This window comes from Cnephaeus nilssonii, assembly GCF_951640355.1.
Source record: "Cnephaeus nilssonii genome assembly, chromosome: 12".
Classification (NCBI taxonomy): domain Eukaryota; kingdom Metazoa; phylum Chordata; class Mammalia; order Chiroptera; family Vespertilionidae; genus Cnephaeus; species Cnephaeus nilssonii.
Window position 1 is genome coordinate 1542660 of NC_137083.1, and position 26321 is coordinate 1568980.

Here is a 26321-nt window from a genome sequence, read left to right on the forward strand (position 1 = left end):
AGGGGAGGCCGAGTATAGCTGTTGTTAAAGGCTGTCTCTTTTATAGACACACTGAGTGGCCAGATGATGATGATCTCTGAACGCATAATAATCTGGCCACTCAGTGTGTGTGTGTGTGTGTGTGTGTGTGTATATATATATGTATATTAGAGGCCCGGTGCATGAATTCATGCATGGATGGGGTCCGGCCAGCCTGGCCAGGGGGAGGGGACATGGGCAGTTGGCCGGCCTGCCTGCTGGTCGAACACCCGGTCGAGGGGACAATTTGCATATTAGCCTTTTATTATATAGGATAGACACGGAGTGGCCAGATTATTATGCATTCAGAGATCATCATCATCTGGCCTCTCAGTGTATATATCTATGTTTTTGTTGGCTTTCTTTTTAGAGAGAGAGGAAGGGAGAGGGATGGATGAGAGAGAAACAGCATCGACTGGCTGCCTCCTGCACGCCCCCCACAAGGGGTCGAGCCCGCACCCTGGGCCTGTGCCCTGACCAGGAATCGAACCGGCGGCCTCTTGGTTTCGGGGTCGATGCGCAACCATTGAGCCACACCGGCCGGGCTGGAAGCCTATCCCCCGGCTCGCTCCGCTCGGGCTGGGATGGGCTAAATGCCCGAACGCCCTGTCACGGGCCCTGGTTGGGGCGGCTTCCCATCCCCGGCGTGGGCCCCTCCGCGCAGGGGCGACGTCACCGCAGGGGGCCCCTCGGGCTCCCCACCCGGGCCCCTTCCCACGGCAGAGTGGCGCTGTGTTTGATCGGAGTGGAGGGAAGCCCTGCTGCACGGAGGCTGTGCTGGCGCGGGGTCTGGGGGTGCCGAGGGGTCTGGGGGTGCCGAGGGCTCTGGGGGTGCCGAGGGGTCTGGGGGTGCCGAGGGGTCTGGGGGTGCCGAGGGGTCTGGGGGTGCCGAGGGGTCGGGGGTGCCGAGGGGTCTGGGGGTGCCGAGGGGTCGGGGGTGCCGAGGGGTCTGGGGGTGCCGAGGGGTCTGGGGGTGCCGAGGGGTCTGGGGTGCCGAGGGGTCGGGGGTGCCGAGGGGTCTGGGGGTGCCGAGGGGTCGGGGGTGCCGAGGGGTCTGGGGGTGCCGAGGGGTCGGGGGTGCCGAGGGGTCTGGGGGTGCCGAGGGGTCTGGGGGTGCCGAGGGGTCGGGGGTGCCGAGGGGTCTGGGGGTGCCGAGGGGTCTGGGGGTGCCGAGGGGTCTGGGGGTGCCGAGGGCTGGCGTGGTTCCCACGGAAGTGAGGTCAGCGGCCCGGCCAGGGGTTCTCTCCTTGTCCTTGACTTTCCCAAATGCGCGTTTCCTTAGGGCGTGCCTCTCTCCCCGGCCGCCCAAGTGGGTTTGAGGGAAGAGGGATTCTGAGGGCGTTTCATACGCCACCATCTTCTGAAACGTGTGTGTCCCCCACACCCATCTGTTGTTGACACCGGGCGTTAAAACAACCGATTTCGCTGGAGCCCGGGAAACCAGAGCCCTGCCGTGGGGAGGAGAGGGTGCTGGGAGGGAACGCTTCCTTCTTGGGGGGCCACAGGCACTTTACGTTCATTAGACTTGTCCGCAGGGCCCCGCCCCCTCCCCGCCCTCCCACCCCCTGTCCCCCCCTCTCCCCCTCCTTCCCCCCAGATCGAGGGAAGGCTGGGCGTGAGCCCGAGCGGCCACATCCTGTCCTGGGGAGAGGGTGACGACCTTTAGCACCTCACCCCCAGCACAGGGGGCAGTCGTGGTTTGCGTCCTGCTGTCCAGTCCCTCCGCTGGCCTCTGAGGGGGAGGCGGCACCTTTGTGCCCCCCCCCCCCCGCCCCCGGCACGGCAGCCCTGCTGGCCGGCGTCCGCGGAGGGGTGCCTGGCCATCCACCAGGTCTCCGTCTGCGATCGCAGGCCGCCTGGCACGTGGTCAGGGCCTGTGCCTCCCGGACACCCCCCCCCCCCCACCCCGTGTGTTAAAATGAGCGGAAGCCAAGCCGTCATGTGACACCTGTCCATTCAGAGCGAGAAACGAGACCTTAGACACTTGGAGGGCTGAGCCCGGCTCCCGGGCCATCACGGGGTTTTGTAAAGAACTATTAGTGCCCGGGCCTGTTTTCTCGGTGGGTAGAGCGCCGGCCTGCGGACCAAAGGGTCCCGGGTTCGATTCCAGTCAAGGGCACGGACCTCGGTGGCAGGCTCCTCCCTGGCCCGGGTGCCGGTCAGGGTGTGTGCAGGGGGCAGCCCGTCGGTGTCTCTCTCACATCCATGTTTCTCTCTGTCTCTCCCCCTCCCACTCTCTCTAAAACTCAGTGGAAAACGTCCTCGGGCAGGGATTTTAAAAAGAACAAACAATGGGAATTATTAGCAGGTCTGCGAACTGGGGGGGGTCTGGGGGTAGTCGGTCCTGTGGCCCAGGTCTGGCGGGAGACCTGGGTGTGGGGCGTCAGCGTGCGAGGTTGGGGCCTCCTGCCGCCCCTCCACCCGCACCGCCAGCCGTTGCCTGGGACTCCTGGGAGGCCGAGTGAGCGCCTCCTCCGTCCCCCCCCCGCCTGGTCTTCCCTGGGACTCGCGGGCTTTCTTCCTTCAGCCTCAGTGGCTCCAGCCATCCGTTGGACCAAGCCTCTGCGGGGTCTAGCCCTGCCCCCCGAGCCGGCGCTGTCCCCCACCCTGTGCCCAGGGCCCTGGCCTCACGACCGCCCCCCGCCCCCCAAGCTCCAGGCTCCTCCTGACCTGGCTCCTCTTGCTGCTCTCCCTGTGGGACCCAGAGCCGCTCGCCGGCTGAGCACCCCCCGCCGGAGCCTCCTTTGTCCTCAGAGGACGCGAGATGCACTGTGCAATCAAGCTTTGGGGTCCCCCCCCCCCCCGCCGTCCCTCTGGGCTGCGAGGACGGGGACCATTGTTGCTGGCTCGCCTGGCTGTCCCGCGGTGGGTCCGTAGGAGATGCTCCGGGCGGATGTGTTGAGGAAGGAAGGGGCGGGGGGGTTGATGCAAATGCGTCCACACGCCTGGCGGCCTCGCGCACTCAGCCCACGAGCTGGCCGCCTGGAGGGGAGCAGTCCGGCCTGACAGGGGCCGTGGCCCGGGACCCGCCGCAGCCCGGCTCCCCGCGGAGAGCACAGCCGTGTCCCCGAGGTGTCCGCCCAGGAAGTGGGTTACTTCTCCATGGAAACGTGCGCCGAGGCTGGACGCAGGCTCCCGCTCTCGTGGGAAGGGGCTCCTGCAGACGGAGCTCAGACGTGCGTGGCCGTGGCAGCGCGTCTCGTGGCCGGTCACGGGGAGCGGCCCCGGGGCGTCTCCTGCTCAGCACCTTCCCCACGGGAGCGCGGTCTGCTGCCGGCTCTCCGTCCCCGTGGCGCCCGGTCCAGGGCGGCGGAGTCCAGTGAGGGGCGCGGGGTCCCGGTGACGGGCGCGGGGCGCGGGGCGCGGGGTCCCGGTGAGGGGCGTGGGGCGCGAGGTCCCGGTGAGGGGCGTGGGGCGCGGGGCGTGGGGTCCCGGTGAGGGGCGCGGGGCGCGGGGTCCCGGTGAGGGGCGTGGGGCGCGGGGTCCCGGTGAGGGGCGTGGGGCGCGGGGTCCCGGTGAGGGGCGTGGGGCGCGGGGTCCCGGTGAGGGGCGTGGGGCGCGGGGCGTGGGGTCCCGGTGAGGGGCGCGGGGCGCGGGGTCCCGGTGAGGGGCGTGGGGCGCGGGGTCCCGGTGAGGGGCGTGGGGTCCCGGTGAGGGGCGCGGGGTGCGGGTCCCGGTGAGGGGTGTGGGGCGCGGGTAGGTCTGAGGGCGCCATCGGCGTGCAGAGGAATGCCCCATTCCATGCACAGAGCGCGCGGATCTCTCCCCGATGACTCCGCCCGAACGTCACGCTCGGGATCTAACAGGCACGCCGCCCTCGCTCAGAGAAGTGCGTGGCTCACTATGCGAAAGGCCACGTCGTCGCCTAGTGGATTAAACGGGTTTGTGGCGAGTCACACGTCACTCAGGCACATGTTGAACGTACCTCAGGCAACGTGCAGCTCCCGTGTAGCGTGTCAGTGACACACGGAGTTCTGCGTTCAGTCCGTTCACATCTGTGCCTTCCGTGGACAGCACCGCTCTGTTCCCCGGTTCACTCCCTCACGTGCCCCCGGGATTCCCCTAAACCCACCCCAGGGCGGCTGTGCCGGGCGCCCAGAGGCAGAGCCCCCTCCCCCCCCCCCCCCCGGGCTGGGCTCCGGGCTGTGTGGGCCCCGTGACGACCTGCCGCCGCCCGGCCCGCCACGCTGACCGCCTCCTCCCACAGGGGACAAGTGCCTGCCGGACGCGCGCCCTTTGACGGCGGCAGCGGCTACGAGAAGGAGCACGAGCTGATGCAGACGCACGTGATGGACCAGGCCATCAACAACGCCATCAGCTACCTGGGCGCCGAGTCCCTGCGCCCACTGGTGCAGACGCCCCCGGGCGGGGCCGAGGGGGGCCCGGTCCTCAGCCCCCTGTACCCGCTGCACAAGCCGCCGGGGGAGGGCGCCGCGCGGGCCGGCCTGTCGGCGCAGGACAGCGCCGTGGAGAACCTGCTGCTGCTGTGCAAGGCCAAGTCCCTGTCCTCCGAGCGGGAGGCCTCGCCCAGCCACAGCGGCCACGACTCCACCGACACGGAGAGCAACGAGGAGCACCGGGCCGGCCTCCTCTACCTCAGCCACGGCGCCCACGCCCGCAACGGGCTGGCCATCAAGGAGGAGCTGCCGGCCTACGAGGGGCTGCGGGCCGGCGCCGACGGCGCGCAGGACGCCCTCCGCGTGGTGGGCGCGGGCGGGGAGCCGCTCAAGGCCTACAAGTGCGAACACTGCCGCGTGCTGTTCCTCGACCACGTCATGTACACCATCCACATGGGCTGCCACGGCTTCCGCGACCCCTTCGAGTGCAACATGTGCGGCTACCACAGCCAGGACAGGTACGAGTTCTCCTCCCACATCACGCGGGGCGAGCACCGCTACCACCTGAGCTAAGCGCGCCCGACGCCGGCAGCGTGGACGGACCAACCGGACGCGGGCTCGCCTTCCCAGGGGCGCCCTCCTCTGCGTGTGCTTGTTTTTTAAGTTGGTTGGGAATGTGATTTGTGGGAGGCAGCCCAGGGCGTGTCTCTCGCACATCGCACCACGGCGATGTTTCTCTCTGTCTCTCCCCCTCTCCCCCCGTCCCCCACTCTCTCCAAAAAAATCCATGGAAGTAATGCCCTCGGGTGAGGATTAACAAAAAAAAAAGGACGGAGCCCACAGCGGTGGCCTCCCGCGCAGGGGCCTGTGCCCAGCACGGCGGGGCATGCTGAAGCTGCAATAGCCCACGGGCACCATGGGGACAGCACGCCTGCCCCGTGGCCGTCCTCCACGCGAGAGCCTTCGTGGACCGTGCGCTGCGCAGTCCCGTGCCCTGTGCCCAGCGGCCCCCGCGCAGGCGCTCGGCGGGAGCTGCTTTCCCAGAGGCCTCGGCCGAGGCTGACCCAGAACTGCACGCCGCCCTTTGCTCAACGCTCCCCCGCCTCCCCCTGCCTTTTCCAGCCGATGGGCTGTCTCCTGACACCCTCCTTGTCGGGTTTACACTGGGTCTCCGTTCTCTCTGAAACGTTGTATTTAAGTAAGGTTTCCTAGGTTGGCGACGGGTGATTAAATTATGTCTGCCAGGCGGCCACGTCTGGACCTAAAGCTCAGGCCTCCCTCAGCCAGTGAGTCGGCCCTCGCATGCCCTCCGCCTTCTCCTGCTGTGGCTCGTCCTGTTGTTGGGTGGGGTGGGTGTGTGTCTCGGCTTCCTACTCGCTCCCTGGGTTTAAAATAAACGTCAGATGGCCCGGCCGGCGTGGTTCAGCGGTTGAGGGCCGACCTATGAACCAGGAGGTCACGGTTGGATTCCCGGTCAGGGCACGTGCCTGGGTTGCAGGCTCAATTTCCAGTGTGGGGCGTGCAGGAGGCAGCTGATCCATGATTCTCTCTCATCATTGATGTCTCTCTCTCTCTCTCTCTCTCTCCCTTCCTCTCTGACATCAATAAGAATATATTTTTTAAAAATGAATAAACCCCAGGGGAAGGAGGGTTGCAGGCCACAGGCCACATGTTGGTATGCGGAGAATCCACCATTCGGCCTCACTGGCCTCCCCCGCCCCGGCTTCCCTGGTGCAGAAAGCCTGCACCTGCCCCCGGCCAGGTCCCCCCTGACCGGCCCGTGGAGCTGGGCAGGGGCCTGTCCTCGCTGGACGGCCCTCGGGAGAAGGGTGGGATCGTGGCTTTAACAGTGAAGGGCTGACCCAGCCCCAGTCGCTTCGGGTACCAGCCTGTCCCCGTCCAGCGTGGACGCGGCCGCATCATGAAACCGGAGTGTTCCCTGGGAAACAGCGACTGGGACGCAGCTGTGAGTCTGTTTTGTTTTGTTTTGTTTTGTTTTGTTTTGTTTTGTTTTGTTTTGTTTTGTTTTTGTTTTCCTACGTTTGTGCTTTTTTTCCTGGGTTCGTGGCGATGGCATTGTCACTCTGATAGCAAAACATTGTCTTCTTCTCGGCAAAACAAGAATGAGGTGCAGGGTGAGGTGAATGGCCCGGCAGCCAGGCCAGAAGCAGGTGACTTCCTCTCACCTCGCGCCTCGGGTCCCCGCAGCCACGGAGGAACAGCTCTCCCTAAGCCCTCCCACCTCCGCCTCCTCAGCGTGGCTGTGGGCTGTGGGCTGTGGGGTGTTTTACTTTAAAATGAACCCAAAGCAGGTGGACTCCAGAAGCTCGCAGGCGGTGGGCGCCCTGTGCTCACTGGGGATGTGAGCCGAGTCAGTTGGCAACATGGTTGCAGGGACTTCCTGATACCCTTCCCTGCTGCGCGGCGAGGCTGGTCAGGCCCCCTAGGTGTGCCCTGTGCAGCCGGGTCCGCAGCCGCCTGCCCGCAGCTGCACGCACCGGACTGGAGGGAGGAAACAGTGGGATCCCCGCCCTGCCTCCGCGGCGAGGTTCAATTATCCCGGCGGCTGGGCCCTGGGGGACCAGAGTCCCTTTTGTACACTTTTTGAGACGCCTCTTCTGTAGTCTTAGAACAAATAAACGCAGGAATGCTGTCTGCCTCATCGTGAAGTCGCCTTGTCTAAGGGGAGGCGCTGCGCGTGGCGATCCCTGCGGACGCCATCCCGGCAGCCTGCGTGCGGCCAAGCGGGTGGTGGTCCCCGCCGGCTGAGCGCCTCCGGCCCCCTGTGCTGGGCGTGGTGCCACGGGTGTGCATCACAGGGTGGGGGCAGGTGGCGGGCAACAAGAAGTACATCCGGCCCCGCCCAGCCCGCCGTGGCGCGCTCCGGAGCGGCGGGCCCACGCCAGGGGCACAGAGGACTGTGACCTGCCCCCGGGGCCTTCGCACGCACGCGGCACGCTCAGCCAGGGCCCGGGTGCCAGGGCTGGCTCCGCCCCGGAAGGGCATGACCTCACACACACGGTGGGGCAAATCCTCCCTTTTGGAGAAATCCGCAGGCGTCATGTGGGTTCAGGTCCAGACATAAGGGGCGGGGAGCCAGTGCACACGGCACAGCATTGGATCCGAACGGTGTGAAACGCTCATGGACCTGGGACTCCCGCCTGCGGAGCCGTGAGAATAAATGTCTTGTCCACAAGCTACCGGCTGGTCTCTGATGGTCGTTACAGCCGCCCCCGGGCACGGAGACGGAGCTCAGAGAGCGCCTGCCGCCCCAGCATCTGGTTCAGCTGGTTCAGCCATGGTACCCGAAGGATCCCTGAGGCCTTGGCCCCAAGCTTCAGACCCCGCACAGGCCGTCACTAGGAAAGGGGGGGCAGAGGGTTGGACGAGGAGCTGGTGGCGCTCAGCAGTGGAGAGAGGATAGAGACTTGAGAGTCACGGCCGGGGAGGCTGTGACAGGTGGGGGGGGCTGCAGAGGACAGAGGGGCGGCGGCAGGCGACCTAGAGCAGCAGAGGCAGGAGCAACCCTGAGCGCCCCCTGCAGGAGAGGCCTTCGCCCCCAGGGCCCAGGAGATGCAGGGGGGGGGGGGAGGGGGCTGAGAAGAAGCCGCTGGCAGGGCTTCCTGGACACTTGCAGAGCCATTTGGGGAGGGAGTCCGGGGGGGGGGGGCCAGAGGGGGCCAAGGCCGTGGTGGGCGGGTGGGCCGGGCCAGAGAGAAGCTGCGGGGGGCAAAGGGGAACTCCTCCCCCAGGCCCAGGCCTCGGCACGGACCTGCTGCTGCAGAAACGCGGCTTCCGGTCGCATCTCCCTGGAGAGGAGGGGACACCTCCCTGTGAAGTCCCCTTGCTGTTTCCACTCGGGGGCAAGGCGGGGACAGGGCAAGGCCACATCCGGAGCTCTGCCCTGCTCGGCCCTCGTCCATCGGGGCCGGTGGGCACCGGGGGGCTGGGGGGCTGCTCCCCCCTCGCTGCTCCGGGACCACCCCACCCCCACCGCCCAGCAGGTGGTGGCCGGCCAGAAAGCAGACACGCCCACCACGGTCCCCACACAGGACTGGGCCCAGCGGCTGGGGAGGGGATTTGCATAACGGGGATAATTTGGTACCAGCGCGGTCCCCACAGCGCGGGGCATGGATGGCGGTGCGGCCGACCAGTCTCACTTCCCCTTTCCCATGTGCTGTGGGGCCGCCCAAGGTGGCGCTGGGCGTGTGAATTTTCCAGAGAGGTTCTGCTCCCGCCCGAACCAGCCAGGCCTCCCCGCCCCTTCGTGGCCGGTCCAGGGCCCTGGGCCTCAAGCTCACGCTCCAGGCCCCTCCCTGCCTCCTTCTGCCTTCCGTGGTCACCAAGCAGTGCCCTCCCCACTAGGGACGCCCCAATAGCTCTACTCGGTACCACGAGGGTGTGGGGGGGGCGCAGCTGTGTGGAGGCCGCTCACTAGGCCTCCAGGGCCTGTCACCACCTGCGGGACCTTCTTCACGCCACGTCCCCGGCTTCCTATGGTGAGGGCGGGCCCAGCCCACACTGAGGGCCGGGTTTCAGGGTCCTCCGCCCTCGGGGCACTGCCCTTCACAGAACCTGCCTGGGCCCCCCACACACACCCAGCTCCCACCCATTTAAACCACCCGATTCCTTTTAAAATGGATGTGAGCTTCCCCAAGAAAAATAACCATCCTGTGCGACTACCGGGAACAAATGAATGGGCTTGTCTCTGAGCCGGGAATGCTGTCACCATCACAGACTACCAGAGGCCGGAGAACCCGTTCCAGGGGCCAAATTCAGACTCCACATTGGCATCCAGATGGGGCCAGAGCTGCAACCCAAGACAGCTTCCTGCCCGCATGACAATCTTCACAGAGGCTGCAGCCCTGGCCCAAAACAAACAGGCACTGACCCTGGCATGCCCCGTACCACACGGGCATTGAGCTTCTCCAAACATTAGGCTGAGCGTCTGGTACCCTAACCCATACCCTAACCCTAACCCTAGCTCTAACCCTAACCCTGGCCTTAGGCCTAACCCTAACCCTAACCCTAACCCTAGCCCTAACCCTAACCCTAACCCTAACCCTAGCCCTAGCCCTAGCCCTAACCCTAACCCTAGCCCTAACCCTAACCCTAACCCTAGCCCTAGGCCTAGACCTAATCCTAACCCTAGCTCTAACCCTAGCCCTAGTCTTAGCCCTAACCCTAACCCTAGGCCTAGCCCTAACCCTAACCCTAACCCACACCCATGCCTGGCTGGCTCTGAGCTCATCCAGAGCCGTGGTCAGCAAACTGTGGCTCGCGAGCCACATGCGGCTCTTTGGCCCCTTGAGTGTGGCTCTTCCACAAAATACCATGGCCTGGGCGAGTCTATTTTGAAGAAGTGGCGTTAGAAGAAGTTTAAAAAATTTGGCTCTCACAAGAAATGTCAGTCGTTGTACTGTTGATGTTTGGCTCTGTGGACTAATGAGCTTGCTGACCACTGGTCCAGAGGCTGAGAGCCCTGTGCCTGATTCTGGAGCCTGTGTGTGAGTCTGCATCAGCTCCAGGTGCCAAGTGTGGGCCACTCCTCCATCAGTCTTTGGGGGCGGAAGTCTTGTCTTGGTCACCCCAAACCTCACAGCAGGCACGGGTCGGGGCCCTGTGGCTGGACAGTGTGAGCATTGGGGTGCCCCGCGCCCGGCTCCGGGCCCTGCGGTCTGTCTTGCCCTAGATCAGCGTGGGGACGTCTGGCCCGTGGGCCATGCCAGGCCTGTGAGATGACCGTCTGGTCCTGCCAGGGGAGGCACAGGCGGGACGGGGCCTTATAAAGCCCGGAGCCTTACAGGGAGCGAGGGACAGCCGGGAGCGACGGGGTAGACGCCCCTGGCCTCGGCAGGGAGGTTCCCGCCCCCGGGTGATGGCCCAGCTCCCCGGAGAAAGGCGGGGCACGGGCCACAGGCTCCCTGCATCCTCTCAGCACCTCGGGGTTCAGGCCTCCCGGGGGGGGGGGGGGTCTCGGCCGGGAGACAGAGCTGTCTGGGGGAGCACAGGGGGCTGTGAGGTGAAGGTGGGTGTGAGAAATGCTCACCGTCCGAATGCAAATAACGAACTTGGAGACATGACGCCTGGCGAGGAGGCTTTAATGCGGTCTTGCAAGAGCGGGCACTGCGGGCAGGCATGCCTGGAGCGGGCCCACAGGCACTTCACCCCGGGGCGCGCCCCTCCCGTTCCTCAGGGCGGACGACTAGGGGTCACGGTCCTTCCCCACAGCGCCCGGCTGAGGCCTTCCTGGCTGCCTCCGGCCCCCGTCTGCGTGGCGGGCGGGTCTTCCCGGGAAAGGTGTGCCGGTCAGCCCACAGCTCCCTGTTCTGTACCACTCCCTCCTCCCTGCACCCGGTCTGCCCTGCGAGAACGCATAACCGGCTGGCACACACTGTCCCTTTCCTCCAGGATGCTGAGGATGGCGCACAGCACAGAGGCCTGCTTCCCCGCAGGACCCCGCCTCCAGCCAACGCAGGGCCTGAGGCAGAGGGAGGGAGATGACCCTGTCAGAGGAGACACTCAGTTAAACCAGAGGAGGGAGGGAGGGGGGAGAGGGAGAAAGAGAGAGGGAGGGAGGGAGAGGGAGAAAGAGAGAGGGAGAGGGAGGGAGGGAGAAGGAGAGGGAGAGGGAGGGAGGGAGAGAGGGGGAGGTAGGGAGAGGGATCGAGAAGGAGGGAGGGAAAGAGAAAGAGAGGAAGGGGGAGAGAGAGAGAAAGGGGGAGAGGAAGAGATGAAAGAGAGCAAGAGAGGGGGAGAGAGCAATTAGGAGGGAAGGAGGGAGGGAGGGAGGGAGGGAGGAGGGAGAGAGGGGAGGAGGGCTGCTGAGTGCCCTGGAAGGGCAGGGCCTCTGGGCGGACCAGCGGGAGGTCAGGGAGCTGGGGGCTCTGGGTCCCGGCCCAGCAGGACCCGGGGAGGAAGCAGGACGGGGTCCCTGCTGGTCCTGCAGGCCAGGCCGGGGGCAGTGGGGTCCCAGGAGGAAGGTAGGCGGAGACTCAGGCAGTGAAACCAGCGCCAGGGAAGCACAGTGACCTTTGCAAGGTCACAGAGTCACCCTTGAGCCTCATCCCTAAAGCCCTCGCGCACCAGAGAAAGGCTTAAGGGGCGAAGGTAAAGGCACACGCCCCTGAACTGCCGCCCTGCGCCATGGCCTCGGAGAGGATTCTGGGGGGAGGGGCGAGGGTGCGTGTGACCCCCACGTCCCACTGGCCTCTTGGTCACCCCGCAGTCCCTGCTGGCCGAGAAGCAGCGGCCATGCCCGGGGTGGGCCTGGGATGCAGGAGACTGAGTGGATGCTCCAGATTGGGGGGGGGGGGGGGAGGGACGGAGCCTGCCTCAGAGGGGCTGTGACTCCTCTCAGGCCTCGTCAGCCTTTCCTGCTGAGGCCACAGCGGCTGGGGCTGGGGCTGGGGCTGCAATGGGGGGGGGGGGGGGGGGGGGGGAGGGGGAGTCCTCGGTCTCCTTCTCCTCATGGCAGGAGAGCGCCTGTCCCCTCCCCGGCCCAGCCTCCCTCAGTGGGACCTGTGGGACCCGCCTTCCGGCCTGGGTAACCGGTCTGACCAGGGTGCGGAGCGTCTGTGTTCACACGTGAAGAGCAGGCAGCATCCCATTCCCAGGCCGGGCGGGGTTTGGGCCTCGGTGAGAGACCCCAGCCTGGCGGAGGGGGCGGACCTCAAACAGAGACAGCGTGAGCGTGGCCAGGTTGGTGTCGCCAGCCAGGTGCTGGGCCCCCGAGAGCCGGCTCCTTACTGGCTCCTCTTCCCATCAGCAAACATGGACCCCAAGGCTCAGACAAGACAGGGAACCCCCAACGTCACCCCGGCACCCGCCTCACGCCACGGACAAACGTGGAAGCAATGCGCCACGGACAAACGTGGAAGCAATGCGCCACGGAGGCGACCAAGCACTGAGCAGCACGGGCTGCAGGCGGCGGGGCGGCCCCGGGTCTGCCCGCGGGGTCAGGCCGCACCCGGCTCAGAGGCCTGGGCCCCTGGGTTCTGGCTGGGACAGAACTCAGAGCGAGGCTCCAACTGCAAGGGGACGTTCCCCCTGGCGACCTGCACCTGCCTGTCCTCGCTCCGCCCCGTCTGTCTGCCCGCCCGCCCGCAGCGGGAACGTCCCTTTAGTGAGAGGGAGATAGGATGAGGCCAGTGAAGTGCCTTTGTTTCCCCAGCAGTTCCCAAGCCTGGCGCCGCCGGGTTTACGCAGCGCCGACAGGGACCCACGGTTTGTTCAGACGCGGCCACTTGGTCGTGGGTGAGAATCCTCACATCCGTGCCCGGGCGGTGTGGCCCTGTGGCAGCACTGCATGCTGGGAGTTGGGGTGGACACTAGTTTCGGGGGGAAACACCTGAAAATCCCCTTCTAAGCCGTGTGCCTGGGTTCAGGTGATGGGGTGAAGACATGTGCGGGGAAGGCGGGTTCAGAGGGGATCAGACAGACGGATGGGAAAAGCCCTGAAATAAGGGCTCAGCCGGACCGACCCGCCACTGGCGATGCTTTTCCGAGTCAGCCAAGCTGTCAGCCGGAGGCGGGCGCAGCGCGAGGAGCCTCCGGTGCTGTGGCCGTGGGCGGCTCTGCGGCAGCGTGCCGTGACCCTGGTGCCGCGAGACCCTGTGCCTGTCTGGCTCCCCAGCCCCACCCCAGCCCCCCAGGTCCCGCACAGCACCCAGAGCAGGCGGCTCCCAGCAACCAGGGTGCCCTCCCCTGTGAGGCCTGGGCCCCCGCTGGCTCCCCACAGGGCCTCGCTGGGACCGAATCCTGGAAGCTGCCTCAGTATTCAAATTGTGCAGCAACTTTCACTTCCCCTGGGACCTGCTCTGTGCCAGGGACGCCGCATTGGCCTGAGGCACGGCCTCTCCCAGGCGCTGGGCCTCAGGGTGTGGGAACTGGCTCCCCGGGCGAGGCCGCGGAGCGGAGTCCGGGAAGGTCCCCGTGGGTGCCTGCACCCGCTGGTCCTCCCTGACCTCCAGTCCCCTCCCGACCATCCGCCTGCAAAACAGAAACCGAGGCTGGTGGCCGAGGGGAGGGTGGGATTTCCCGCAAATAGGGAAGGAGCGGCCGAGCCTGCGGTAGGTTCTGGCAGGATCCTCCTCCTCCCAGAGAAAAAGAGGAAAAAAGGCAAATCACTTTCCTCTTGCTTCTGCTTCTCCTGAAGAAACTGCTTGCCTCATTTCCTCTGCAGTTGGAGAAACCTCCTTGTGAAAGCCGGTTTCCACACCGCCGCCCGCACTTCCAGGGCGTTTTTGCATTTCGGGATCCGGCCCTCCCAGCGCCCGCCCCTGCCCGGGAGTGAGCTGGCCCAGCATCTCCCTGAAGACAAAGCTGACCCCCATCACCCGGTTCTTCCTTCAGGGGAGCGTGTGGGTCTCCCAGGCCCCCAGGGCCAGGCGGGATGTGGTTCTGGAAGGTTCCGCTGGAGGACTGGAGACCTCCCAGCACGGCCTGTGACCACGTCCGCCAGCGGCACACGCTCAGGGCACCTAAAGGAAGCCGCGCAGCTCCCCATGCCAGCTGCCTGGGGGACACGTGGGGAGAAAGTGCCTGGCACTGTCTCCGGGGAGCGAGCTGAGTGTTGGCCTCTGGGCCCGGGGATTCTCCGGGAGATGCATTCGGAAGGCGCGGAGGCTGAAGGGAAGCGTCCCCAGCCCCCCTAAACCCCGCCTTCCTCCTGTCCCGGGACCCAGGGAAGCACTGCCATGTACAGGGAGTCAAGGCCCTGGTCCCACACGCTGGAATCTCCCAGAGCATTTTGAAAATCCAGTAAATTAAGCAGACATTTTTATAAACGTAAGTGAGGTACATTAACATAGACAAAGGTGGAGGAAGGTACCGTGGGAGCTTTTAGCAGATTAACTGAACATTTCCTAGCGTCCGAGTTGGAATTCTTTTAAAGGCAGGAACGTGGCTGGGGCCGCCGGGCCTCCGGAGCCCTGGAAGCTGAGAGGCGCGCGCCCCCTAGTGGTGAAGGGATGCGCGGGCAGGACGCCAGCCTGGCTTCCCAGGACCGGACCCAGCCCAGGAGGCCTGCTGACACCTGGCCCCGCCTCGCCCAGAGGGACAGGCTGAGCCCTGGGGGGCAAAACATTCAGGCCACCCAGCAGTGACGGGCGGGACAGGCTTGCAAGACACCTCCTGAGCCTGTCACCTGGCTGTGCTGCCTCCTGAGAGCAGTCCTTGCACCAACTTCGCTGACTCTGACACGGAGCAGGCGTCTCCCTACCCACGGCTGCGGGAGGGCCTGGCGCGGACCTGCCTCTCCTAACTGGACAGAGGCCCCAGCCCCGGATTCCCTGGGGGTCCCCTGACCGCTCTGTAGAGCTCCCCCGGGCCCTGCCCCTGCCCCTGCCCTCAGGTTCTCATTTCCTGGCAGGGGAGGGAACATTCCCCTCCTCCCGCCTACGTCCAGGGGCCGGGTCTGCGAAGTGAACTGACCACAGTCGTGTCCACAGGAGAGGCTTGTGATTCTACTTGAGTTTTACGTGGAATCGGGGGGAGGGGTAAGGACTTCAGAGAAAGACGAATTACCTAGGCTTGGAGGCTGCTGACCATGCGGACAAAGGTCAGGGTCCTGCTCGTCTCCCTTTGCTGACCAGTGGAGAGCGCCCCCCTCAACACCCAGCTCGGAGGCCCCGCCCCCAGATGGTGCTGCGTGGAGCGGCAGCCACATTTTGGTGAGATTCCCGGCGGAACGGACGGAAGCCCACTAGCAAGTCGGTCACATCCATGTGTCTTTCCACCCAGGACACGCACAGGCGCTGTGCCGATGCGCCGGGTACCGGCCATGGTATCACAGGGAAACGGGGAGGGCGCAAGCGACCTCCATCCTCATTTTTGCAGCTTCTTGTGGTCCGAGGTTTCCAAGTAGAACATGTTTTAAGTGAATTAAAAAGGTATTTAATGAGACCAAAAGAAATGTGGATGAGTTTCGGATAAGGGTGGGTTCCCGGGCAGACCCTCTCATGTCTACCCCTCCCCCTCCACCCCCCACTTGTCCCCGCGGGTCTAAGCTGACCGTTTCTGCCGGTCCGTTTCTCACACACTCGGCCTCCCGTGGGTTCATGGGTTCGCGCCCGTGGACGAGTCTCACCCACAGATCTTTGCAGACCACCCTCCCCGGCCCGAGGCCTCGTTCATCGAGGGCCTCCGTGGAGCCAATGCTCTGAGCTGCTCCCGGGGGGTCTGGGGAAGGATGCAGGCCTCTGCTTTCCCTGGGACACCCTGTCCCACACTACAAACCTCTTCGTTTGAACAGACGCTAAAAGCGGCTTATTCTCCAGTACTACTCAGGGCCCCAACATCAGAGCCGGAGACGGGGAGGGGGAAGAGCGGGAGGGAAAAGAGTGTGAACATACATGAGCCGGCCCCTGTATTTCCCACTTCCTTGCTCCCACTTACTTCTTGTGTTCTTAGGAAACATTTTCTTGTGGGAAATAAAACACAGGCAGCGTTAGGAAGAGACAGGAACACAAAGATTCAAATTCCAGAATCTAAACTGTTACACAGGGTGAGCAAAAGTAGGCTTACAGCTGTTTGCTTGGAAATAATACAAGAATCAACTGTTCTGCACACTCACAACGGGAAGCCTACTTTGCCGAGCCTGCTCTATGCCGAAAGGGCCCAACCTGGGGGCTCTGCGCCTGGACACACTGGGTCTCTCACCAGCGTCAGCTCTGTCCGTTTGGAGACTTCCTCCTGCTCCAACCTGATAAGCAATCTCAGAGGCGCTCATCTACGATAACATGCGTTATCAAGTTATCAGGGAATTGGCTTCCTTGCCTTTAAAAAAATGTCCTAACTTCTCTAGAACATTACGAAGTGTGTACTACGTCCCACATACATTAGCACATCTGATGCTGCAAAGGAAATCCTACACTGAATCCCCCACTTCTTAGACGAGGCGTTTCCGACTCGATGCCTCAACTGGGGTGGACTTTTAGAAGCGTCTTAAGTAATGAGTTTACCTCGAGTTCCCCTTGCTAATCGACCTATTGCGTGTGTGGCTGCAAGAAAGACAAGCCCGGCTCCTTTCTTAACAGCGTTGCTCAACCACCCAAGTTACAAGCTGGGAGGTGCCCCGGCCTTTTGAGGGCACGTGGGAGGGGCTCATCGCCCATCAACCCTTTGTCAGGCAGTGATGCCAGGCCAGGCTCTCGGCCCAATCCCGCCAACCGATTGTTGGTAAGTGAAAAGCAGAAGAGATGCACTTGATCAAAGAGAACTTGTGAGCTCCATGCGGCAGTGAGAACACGACACTCGGGTAACGTCTGCCACCCCACACCCCCGCATGGAACCGAGTCAGCCAGAGCCTCGGCACCCATTAGCGCAGGGCTGGGCTTTCCCAAAGCACAGAGGGCTCACAAAAACACCTCTTTCCATCTCTACGCGTACGATCGCATTTTCCAATCTAATTCAGACCGGTTGGAAGGAATAATGAGATGCTGGCATATTTAGTTTGCATCTAAGCTTATCCATTAGAATAGATTTATCTGCACCATTTCCCTTAAATTGCAATCGCGTCCTGGTTTTACAGCAATTTTCTGTATTTTGTGAAATTGTGTTTCCGGTAGCTTATCATGCATTTGCGTTGAGGCGCTGCACTGGGTCAGAGGGTATGCGCGGCCACAGGCTGTTTCTCCCGATGCATTCAACCTCACCTGTCCCCCACCCTTCGGGAAAAGTGGGTTCATAGGTCCGTGGTCACAGACGGAACGTCATGCATGTGTATCGCCCGCTCACAGATTCCTCTGTAAGAGGGGTTCTGGCCACCCCGTTTCCTACAAGGACATGAAACCTGTATGTGCCTCACAGCTACTCTGCAAAGCAATTCTGACAGCTTTGCCCCATCTGCAGTCGGATGGATGACTTTGGCTAAGGGTTCTGATATGAGAGGTGACTTCAATTTTAGAGATTATTTGGCATCTGGTCACTGTCTTCTCAGCCCCGTGTCCGTGAGCAAGGCATGTTTTCTGAGGGGCTTACGCTGGGGCTTTCGACGCTTACCCCTTGCCTCTAACAAACCTACTGGCACAAAACAAACAAACAAAAAGCCACTGCTTAGGTACTCAACAACTGCATGTTCTACTTTAAAAATACTATTTCGCCGGGTCTTTACAAATCACAGAGCGCACCATCGTTGGGAAGTCACAACGCGGACACTGCACGTGGGCAGGGGGGAGGCCCCGCTCACCGCGCTCCGGGGGCAGCAGGCGGAGTGTCCCGAGCTGCCTGCCGGCCGGTCCTTCCACGCAGACCGGGCGGACGTGTGCAGCCGGCCCCGTCACTGACCAGGAGCCCGGCCCTCTCCTCGGGGTGTGCACGCACGGCACCCACGTGGTTTTTAAAACCGTTTCGTAAACCCCATAAACAGGCTCACCCTTCTCCAGGGTCGGATACGTGGAGTGTGTTTTCTCACACCTCGAAGGTTTCAGTGAACTTGTCGGTATGGTGCTGACATCGGGAAGAGGAACCTCTTTTGGCAGAAATGACCCCACGCCTCCCAGAAGGGCTGGGCGCACCCCCCCCCCCACCACCACCACCACCACCACCAGGTGTGGCCCTGGCCTGCTCTCCACATCTCCCTGTGAGCTCCCAGCATCACACTCCTCTGGTGTTTTAATAACTTCCAGTGTTTAATTCCACATTTTGATGCCTTTGGCTCCAGGCTCTAAGGTTAACGACTGGTAGGAAAGGTAGTAAAAGATCAATGACCAGGCATTCAACACATTTTCGTTTACAGTGAGCAGAAGGAACACAGCCTAACGCCTGCCCTCACTGCACTCCGAAGACCGACTCCGTGAGAACACCCCCACGACGGCGTCCAAGGGCCCTCTCGGGAAGATGCTGCCGATGAATGCTAACAGGGAAACGGTTAAAAGTCAGGCTACAGAGAGAACGCTGTCCATCACCTGGAAGAACTGTTCCCAGCTGTTTGCAGTGCTTCCCCAGAGGGGAGGGAACAGTCCTTCTTTCTCCCACAGCGAACATGTCTCTTCACACAGCGGAACGCGCCATCACAGATACCAATACCAGCTGTGACCTAGCGTCAAACACATATTGTCAGACAACACCTGCCCCTAGAAAACCATGCACCTTCAAGCCTACGGTACACCTGCTAGTAGACCACACTTTCTCTTTGTGAACATGTTTTATTAGCAGGTCCTGGTAAGAGAACAGTAAGAGGTCACAACCCGAAGTAAAAACGGGCACTTTCCCTCCAGTGTTGGGTGAGCTCTCACATCTTAAACAACAGTGAGCCACGCTGTAAACCAGACTAGCCATAAAAGGTGCGTGTAAATCCTCGTTTATAAGTAGGACTGAGTTTCCATCTGGGCTCACTATTCATCCCACTGCACGCCTTAAAAAGAAAGACGTCAGAAACAAGACAAGACCCTCACATTGGGTGTGACCAGGTGTACATATCGGGGAATAACTGGAAGAAAATCAGGCTTCTAGCAACACAGGCTGCCCATTGCAGTTGCTTCATCTGCGGTTCCGGATGCAGGAGACACCCTCCCGGGACCACGGGTGAAGCCCCAGGTTCCGGAGCGCAAGGCCGGGAAGACTGCCACACAGATGCCCTCTTTCACTGCAGGGCCCGCTCACTTCCCACACCCGAAGGTTCTGTTCCAGTTCTCATAAAGCTCTAAGTCTGTGGGAGACACGCTGGGTCGCACAGTTCTAAACGCATTTTCAAAGTCCACGTAAGTGATGGGTGGGACCTGGTCCGCCGTGATCGTGGTGATGTCGGCGGCCTGTAAGCTGCGAATGGGGCCGAGGGACGCCTCTCTGCACAGCTGCGTCATGTCGGCGCCCGAGAACCCCTCCGACCGCTGCACCACCAGCTCGACCTCCTCCTCGCGGAGGCAGCACTGCTCCCTGGACATGAGGCGCGTCACGATCTGCTTCCGGGCGGAGGCCTCCGGGAGGGGGATGTAGAGCCTTTTCACCAGCCTCCTGCGGGCCGCCTCGTCGATTTCCTGAGGCCGGTTGGTTGCTCCCACGACTAGAATACGGTCTTCAGAAGACGTGGTGGCTCCGTCCAGCTGCACCAGGAACTCGGTCTTGATCCTCCGGGAAGACTCGTGCTCACCATCTGCCCGCTGGGACAGCAGGGAGTCGATCTCATCGATGAATATCACAGCGGGCTGCTGGCACCGCGCGACGGCGAACAGCGCGCGGACCATCTTCTCCCCCTCGCCCACCCACTTGGAGGTCAGGGAGGAGGCCGAGATGCTGAAGAAGGTGGCCCCGGACTGACTGGCGATGCACTTGCCAATCAGGGTTTTCCCGGTCCCCGGAGGCCCGAAGAGCAGGATCCCCTTGGGCGGGCCCCGCAAGCCCGTGAAGATGTCGGGCCTCAGCATGGGCCACACGACGATCTCCTTGACGGCGGCCTTGGCGAACTCCACCCCCGCGATGTCGTCCCAGCTCACCGGGGGCCCGTGGTCCATGATCTCACTCATAATCAGCTCGATCATCTTGGGCTCCAAGCTCTTCAAACGCTCATCCACTGGGGGTGCTGGCTCTGTGGGTCCGGCACTGTCGGGCTTGTACTGCACCCCCCCGTTCGCGTCCCCCCCATCTGGCTTAGGTACAGGAGGGACAAACTTCCCAAAAATTCCTCGGGACCGACTGGCTCCCAGGGACTTCTTGACGCCGCCACAGGACGCCGCCGCCCGTGCAGGAGGGTGGTGCTTTTTCTGCTGCTCCACCCACAGCTGCTCCTTGGCGGTTTTAAAGGTTGGCAGGCCACCTTCCTCCCGGGGGCCGCTCCCCTCTGTTTTCCTAAGGGCCTTACTCAGGGTCGGGGCAGAAAGGGCATCGGCGGGGCCAGAGCCATAGAAAGCGCTCCTGTCCCAGGGGCTGTCACTGCCGGGAAGAGCGCGGGACTGATGGGCGAAGAACAGACTCAGTCCCGGGCTGGCTTTCGGAGCGCTGCCATTTTCCTTCCTGACATTTCCAAATAACGGGGTGGCCAAGTCACCAAAGGGTGCTGAGGCCGTGGGACACGTCTTGGGGGTGTTAGTCGCCACAGGGGGCTGGGCACTCAGAGGGCCCGAGGGACCGCTCTCTGGGACGCCCTGGGTCCAGCCTGTACCGTGAGCTGGCTTAGTCAATGGGTCGCTCTCCCCAGAACCACAAGCGCTAAACTTGGGAGGCTCGGCGGCCAGGGCCCCGCTGTGGATCACTACCGAAGCATCAGCAGCGCCCAGCAGGGAGCCTCGGAGCTTCTCGCCAGCCCGCATCATCTCCCGCACACTGCGCATCTGGAAAACATTACTCGTCGACAGTCCCGACTGCCACTTGTCACTGTCCGTCTGCTGAGATCGCGCTAAAGTTAAGACGTGTTCCGCATAGTTATTCAAGCCAGTTTCAACATTGTCAGAATCAATGACTGCCGAATATTTCTCTGCATATTTTTTGAACAGTTTGGAAGCACAGACCTGGGAGATCTCGGAGTTGGCCCACGCATACTGAACGCGCAGCACCTGCGCTCGGTAGGCCTCCGCCTTCTGCGCGGCTGTGCACGTGCCAGACGTAACTGCAAAGTAGTTCTTCTGCCACTCGCTCAGGTGCACGGCCCTGGAGCCCGGAGCCTGCATTTTACAGGATCTACAACAAAGACGAAGTGAAAGCGTCAGGAATAACTAAAAGGCACAGGGGACTTTTCACCTCTGCTCATCTGAAAGAAGGCATACTGGACCTTTCATTTATAAGGTACATTTGTAAGGACAGGCCATTTGCCAGGAAGTACTAGTTACTCATAAACGTCAAGCATTTAGGACAGTGATGGCGAACCTCTGACACGCGTGTCAGCACTAAATATTTAGTTTTTGGTTTATTAAATACAATTATATATAACAATTATACATTTATGTTATTTAAACTATAAATATCGTGAAATAATGTTTTTTCCTCAAAGTGACACACTACTCGAGTTATGCTCAGTTTTTTTGGCGAAGTTTGACACACCAAGCTCAAAAGGTTGCCTATCACTGATTTAGGATAAAAAGACCTGACTAGTAAAGCTGTTAGGGTTGAACTATCTTAGTGATAACTTCCCGCACAAATAGGGAAAGCATTCCTAAGGAAAGGACTTAAAATTAATCGGCAAAGACAGGCACCAGGGAAGAGCATGGAACTACAGACAAACGGACAAACCGAGCCGAGCCTGGGTTGAAGTCTGGTCTCCCAGGAAAGCACAGGAATGAGCTCAAGCAAGCCTCTGTCACCGCCGAGCCTAGGCCTCACCTGTGAAGTGAGAGACATCGCTGAGTCAGGTCGCACGCGAGTATAAAAATGCCGACACCGCACCAGCCCCTCAGCACCTGCAGGCGCCGAGGCTGAGATGTGAAGGAGCTCCCTCGAGATCAGAGCACCAGCACCGGGGCGGAACCGCCCCAGCGCCGGCTCGCTAGGGCTCATGCCAGGTAGCGTGCCGTCCCTCGGGGCTACCGCCAAAGGGCAGAGCCGCGCGGATCAGGAACAGGAACAGCTGCTTGCTGCGTGTCCCGAAGGGTGTATCCGGGAATGAGCCCCTCACCCAGGAGGCCCCAGGCTCTCTCACCATTTCCCGATCTCACCTCCAGTATTAAAAAGGGAACCCTTCGTCACACAGGAGCCAAGAGAAGCGACCCAATCTGCTGTAAAGTGCTTATATTTCAGATTTCTTCCCTCTAGTTGTCCTGATAAGCCTCGTGCATCGAGGTAAAACTATTTTAATACAATGACAGAGACTGCAGCCTGTGGCTAGAGGTGTGGGACGTACCTGCCAACCCACAGGAAGATGTGTAAAAAGCCTTTAAGCTTCCCAACAGCACTGCATAAAGGAAACACCGAGAACTGGTGTGTTTTAAAATTTACCGTCTGAGTCACTTGTGAATACAGCTTAAGGATCACGCGTTGTCGTTTTGTATCTCCCATGATGCCTTACAAAGAACCCGTTGCACTGCAGAGAGGTGTTCGTGAATCTTTGCTAAAAAACGGTCAACTCAGGCCCCGGCTGGAGTGGCTCAGTGACAGAGCATCAGCCTGCGCGCCAGAGGGCTCTGGGTCCGACTCCCGGCCAAGGGCACGCACCTGGGTTGCAAGTCTGTTTCCGGCCCCAGGTCCCCAGCCCAGGTCAGGGTGCATGCCGGAGGCAACCAACGGATCTCTCTCACATCGATGTTTCTCTCTCCCTCCCTCCCACCTTCCACTCTAAAAATCAGTGGGGAAAACATATCCTCTGGTGAGGATTAAAAATAAAAATAAGCCGAAACCGGTTTGGCTCAGTGGATAGAGCGTCGGCCTGCGGACTGAAGGGTCCCAGGTTCGATTCCGGTCAAGGGCATGTACCTTGGTTGCGGGCACATCCCCAGTGGGGGGTGTGCAAGAGGCAGCTGATCGATGTTTCTCTCTCATCAATGTTTCTAGCTCTCTATCCCTCTCTCTTCCTCTCTGTAAAAAATCAATAAAATATATAATAAATAAATAAATAAAATAAAATAAAATAAAATAAAAATTAAAATAAACGTGTAAGACTCAAGGAGATTCCAATGTGCTTAAAGCTGTAAAGGTAAATAAAGAGTCAAAACTAGAACCCACATGTCCTGACCACCCCTCGTCCCACCGCACCGTTTTCACGTATGTTAATCTCTTTCCTGCCACATGGGGAACAGGGGGTGGAAGGAGAGGTGACTTGGCGCACGTCTGCCACAAACTCCTCTTGCTGGGGACGTCCCTGCCCCCTGCAGCCCTGGGACCCCCACACACCCCCCTTTCCGCTCCACGGCCACCGAGTCCCCGCATCCCCCTCCGAGGAACTCGGTGGCTCGTCCAGCACCGCGGACACGGGGACACGGCTGCGGGGCCGGCCCTGCTCGCTGGCGCGGCCACTGTCCCTGTGACCGCTGACTTCACGTCCCCTTCTTCTCCCCGGCGCCCCGACCTAGAGGCGATGCTTCCTCCGCTGGGACATGCGCACTGCATGCCGCTCTCTCAATCCGGAAGGTTTTCCGTTTATTGTAAGGGCAGGCCGGACCGGCTCCGTCCCCCGATCTCCCCGCCCCGGAGCGGGCATCCTGGCAGGGGAGCTGCACAGGCAGCGCGTGCAGACCCTGTAGAACCTTCCAGACCCGAGCTCGCTGAGAGCGCAGCACCCCAGGTCTCAGGGTCACAGCAGCGCCCCCTGCCGGACGGGGGCTCCCAACTCCGAAAAGTACTCCGAACAGCGCCCCCTGCCGGACGGGGGCTCCCAACCCCGAAAAGTACTCCGAACAGCGCCCCCTGCCGGACGCTCCGGACCAGCCCCTGCTCACAGCGGCCCCCGGCCCCGCCTCCTGGCCCATCGGCGGAGACCCGGTGACCTCGGTCACCTAAGCTCCGGGTCCTCGGCGGGAAGCAGGAATCCACACCAGGCTCTGGCCGGCCGAACCGCCGGCGGCGGGCCCGATCCCCCCGCCCCTAAAAGGGGCGTCACCTGAAAGCACGAGGGAGGGCACGCCCACCGCGAGGAACGCTCCGGGCCCAGGCCGTCCCTCCGCCGCCCAGGGGGCCCCTCACCCCGCCGGCCGCCCCGGAGGGTCTGCGGGCCCGAGTTGGCTGTCCGCGCCTCTCGCTTCCGCCCGGACCGGCTCCTCCACTCCACGCCGCCCGGGTCCCCACAGACTTGCGGCTTCCGAAAAGCGCGCGGACCGACGTGCGCCTGCGCGCTGCGGACTAGCTCAGCCCGGGCCGTGCGTGCGTCTGTGCGGGGCGGGCGGGCGCGTCGGGGGGCGGGGCTGAGCGTGGGGGGCGGGGCTGAGCGTCGGGGGCGGGGTTGAACGTAGGGGGCGGGGTCGGGGCCGGGCTGAACGTAGGGGGCGGGGCCGCGCGTCGGGGGCGGGGTCGGGGGCAGGGCTGAGCGTCGGGGGCGGGACTGGTCGTCGGGGGCGGGGGCGGGGCGGGGCTGAGCGTCGCGGGCGGGACTGGTCGTCGGGGGCGGGGCGGGGGCGGGTCTGGTCGTCGGGGGCGGGGCGGGGGCGGGTCTGGTCGTCGGGGGCGGGGCGGGGGCGGGACTGCTCGTCGGGGCGGCGCTGGCCCGGGCTCTGGCCCACGCGGGCGCGGGAGGCTGTCGCGTTACAGTGGAAGCGCTAGCGGTGCAGCCAGGGGTTCACTCACCTGGACGGACTCGGCGTTTCCCAGCGGAGGCGCTTCATCCTTCAAGTCCTCCGCAGTCAAGACGCGCAGGCGGCGCGGTGGCTACATTCAGAGGGTCCCCCAGGATGCGCTCTCCTGGACTCACCTGCCCGCCCGGAGCCCTCGAAGATGGCCCAGTGGCCCCGGAGGCCAGGCACGGGGAGGGCAGGTACCTGTGATCGGCTGAGACTAAGTCCATGTGCGATTTAAGGGGCTGGGGGCGTCGGAACACCTGCTGTCAGCCCTGCAGCTGGGGCCGCCCCTCCGCCCGCACGTCCCTCCCAGGCTGGCTCCTTAGGGACCGGCCCCCGGACGTCTGAGAAGCGCTTCCTGACCACCTTGGACTTCGGCTTCAGAGAACAGAGCCACGTTAGGTTAGCGCAGTGAACGGCGTTTTCAGACCAAGTAACAGAATAGCCACCAACAGCCACCTCTTGGGTGGTTCATGCCACTGTGGCCCCGCAGAGGAGGCCTGGAGGTGGCCCGTTGGGGTCTGAAGACCCAACCTAGATGTCATGAAGGCTGTCTTTCCATCTTCCATTCCGCCTTCTTCTCCCGGTGGATTTCCACCCCACCCCCCCCACCCCCCCAGGCCTGGGCCTTCTTGCCCCAGGAGGCCCCACACACCAAGGAACCCGCCTACACACTTAGAGCAGGAGGAGGGGGACGCACGGGGACAGGATCTTTCCCCGGAATTCTCTCTTGGGAAAAGGAGGAAGCCACTTCCTGGGAGGCCGAGGAGCCTTCCTCTGCGTCTGGGCTCAGCGGGTCCCAGGGGTCTCCCTTCCTGGGAAAGTGAGTACCCGGAGGTGGGGGTGGAGAAAATGACGGTTGAGTAGCTACTAGCACACATGACGGCTACGTGACCGTAAAAAACCGCCCTGTTCATGGTGGTCCTCCTCTTTGTGCTCCTCAATCTTGCTATTTATTTATTTAAACGTTGGCGTTGTCTCCCAGTAAACCTTATATGTTGTTACAGCATTGAAAACCATGCCTGACATGTATGGCACACTCGATCAACATTGTTGAATGAATGAATGAATGCTGTTTACAAACATCCAAGGATGCCGTACCTCTGGCCACTTTGAAAGGGTACGCCCATATTACAACCATCAGCTGGGCACCGCGTAGAACGGGAAGCTCACCAGACACCATAGCGTTGCACTTCCCATTGTTTATTGAGCGCTGGCCACAGGACGGAGCACGGGGAAGGCCACGGGTGTGACCTCCCGCCCCATCGCCACAGCCTGCCCGGGAGAGGGCGCGCGAGGCCCGCCCCACCACGGACAACTCCAGGAGCACGAAGCACTATGATTGTTTAATTAACAAAACCGCAGCCAAACAATGAATAAAAGCTACATGCCCGGGGATTCACTTTTCACTTGGCAAATAATATCTCTCCGCCGACGAGAGACTCGGGAGACGGAAGCGCAGGCGTCTGGCAGCCTTGGGGAGAGAAGTGCGAAGCCGCTTCCACGGAGCGGGGTGATGTTTATCTTCCTCTCCCCCCAGTTTTCAGATACACTTCTGTTCAGCTTGGATCTCTGCAGGGGAAATAGCATGAACATATGGCTACGTTAAAAAACACACACACACACACGAGAGAATCAGAATGTTGTCCACGTCCCACTTGAACACAGAGAAGGACGTGTGTGAGGGAGTGTGAGCTGGGCGGGCGGCGGTCACTGCCGACCTGGCTCCTCGGTGGCACATGTTCGAGGCCAGAAGACTCTGCCCGGCTCCCCACCCCTGGGAAACAGCTCCTCGCCCCTTCCCCTCGGAACCGTGACCCCGGCTTGCCATGGC

At 62.2% G+C, this 26321-nt stretch overlaps 3 protein-coding genes across 8 annotated transcripts in view; 1 reads left to right on the forward strand and 2 right to left on the reverse strand.

Moving 5' to 3' along the window:
- The window catches only part of IKZF1 (IKAROS family zinc finger 1), a 67095-nt gene extending 61061 nt beyond the window's left edge, over window positions 1-6034 (forward strand). Inside the window, 2 exon segments of the mRNA XM_079785353.1 lie at window positions 4226-4245; window positions 4248-6034. Coding sequence (XP_079641479.1) covers window positions 4226-4245; window positions 4248-4928 — 701 coding nt within the window. The 3' untranslated portion in view covers window positions 4929-6034.
- A 12486-nt stretch (window positions 6035-18520) lies between these two features.
- On the reverse strand, window positions 18521-24070 carry FIGNL1 (fidgetin like 1). 6 transcript variants are annotated; one of them, XM_079785660.1, is made up of 3 exons: window positions 23901-24070; window positions 21519-21608; window positions 18521-20969 (listed from the first exon to the last, which is right to left on the reverse strand). In XM_079785660.1, the coding sequence occupies exon 3, from the start codon at window positions 20957-20959 to the stop codon at window positions 18956-18958; it is 2004 nt and encodes a 667-aa protein (XP_079641786.1). In that variant the 5' UTR covers window positions 20960-20969; window positions 21519-21608; window positions 23901-24070; the 3' UTR covers window positions 18521-18955. The 6 variants fall into 6 exon arrangements, with proteins under 6 accessions (XP_079641786.1, XP_079641785.1, XP_079641788.1 ...); XM_079785659.1 differs by having other exon boundaries at window positions 23818-24070; XM_079785662.1 differs by lacking the exon at window positions 23901-24070 and adding an exon at window positions 23287-23730.
- A 1624-nt stretch (window positions 24071-25694) lies between these two features.
- The window catches only part of DDC (dopa decarboxylase), a 28950-nt gene continuing 28323 nt past the window's right edge, over window positions 25695-26321 (reverse strand). The window contains exon 14 of the mRNA XM_079785665.1: window positions 25695-26059. The gene's annotated coding sequence lies outside the window, so the exon portion shown is untranslated. The remainder of the gene's footprint in view (window positions 26060-26321) is intronic.

What these genes read in the sequence shown, in the direction of transcription:
- FIGNL1 (XM_079785664.1), bottom strand. Translation starts at nt 20,959, where the DNA reads ATGCAGGCTCCGGGCTCCAGGGCCGTGCACCTGAGCGAGTGGCAGAAG.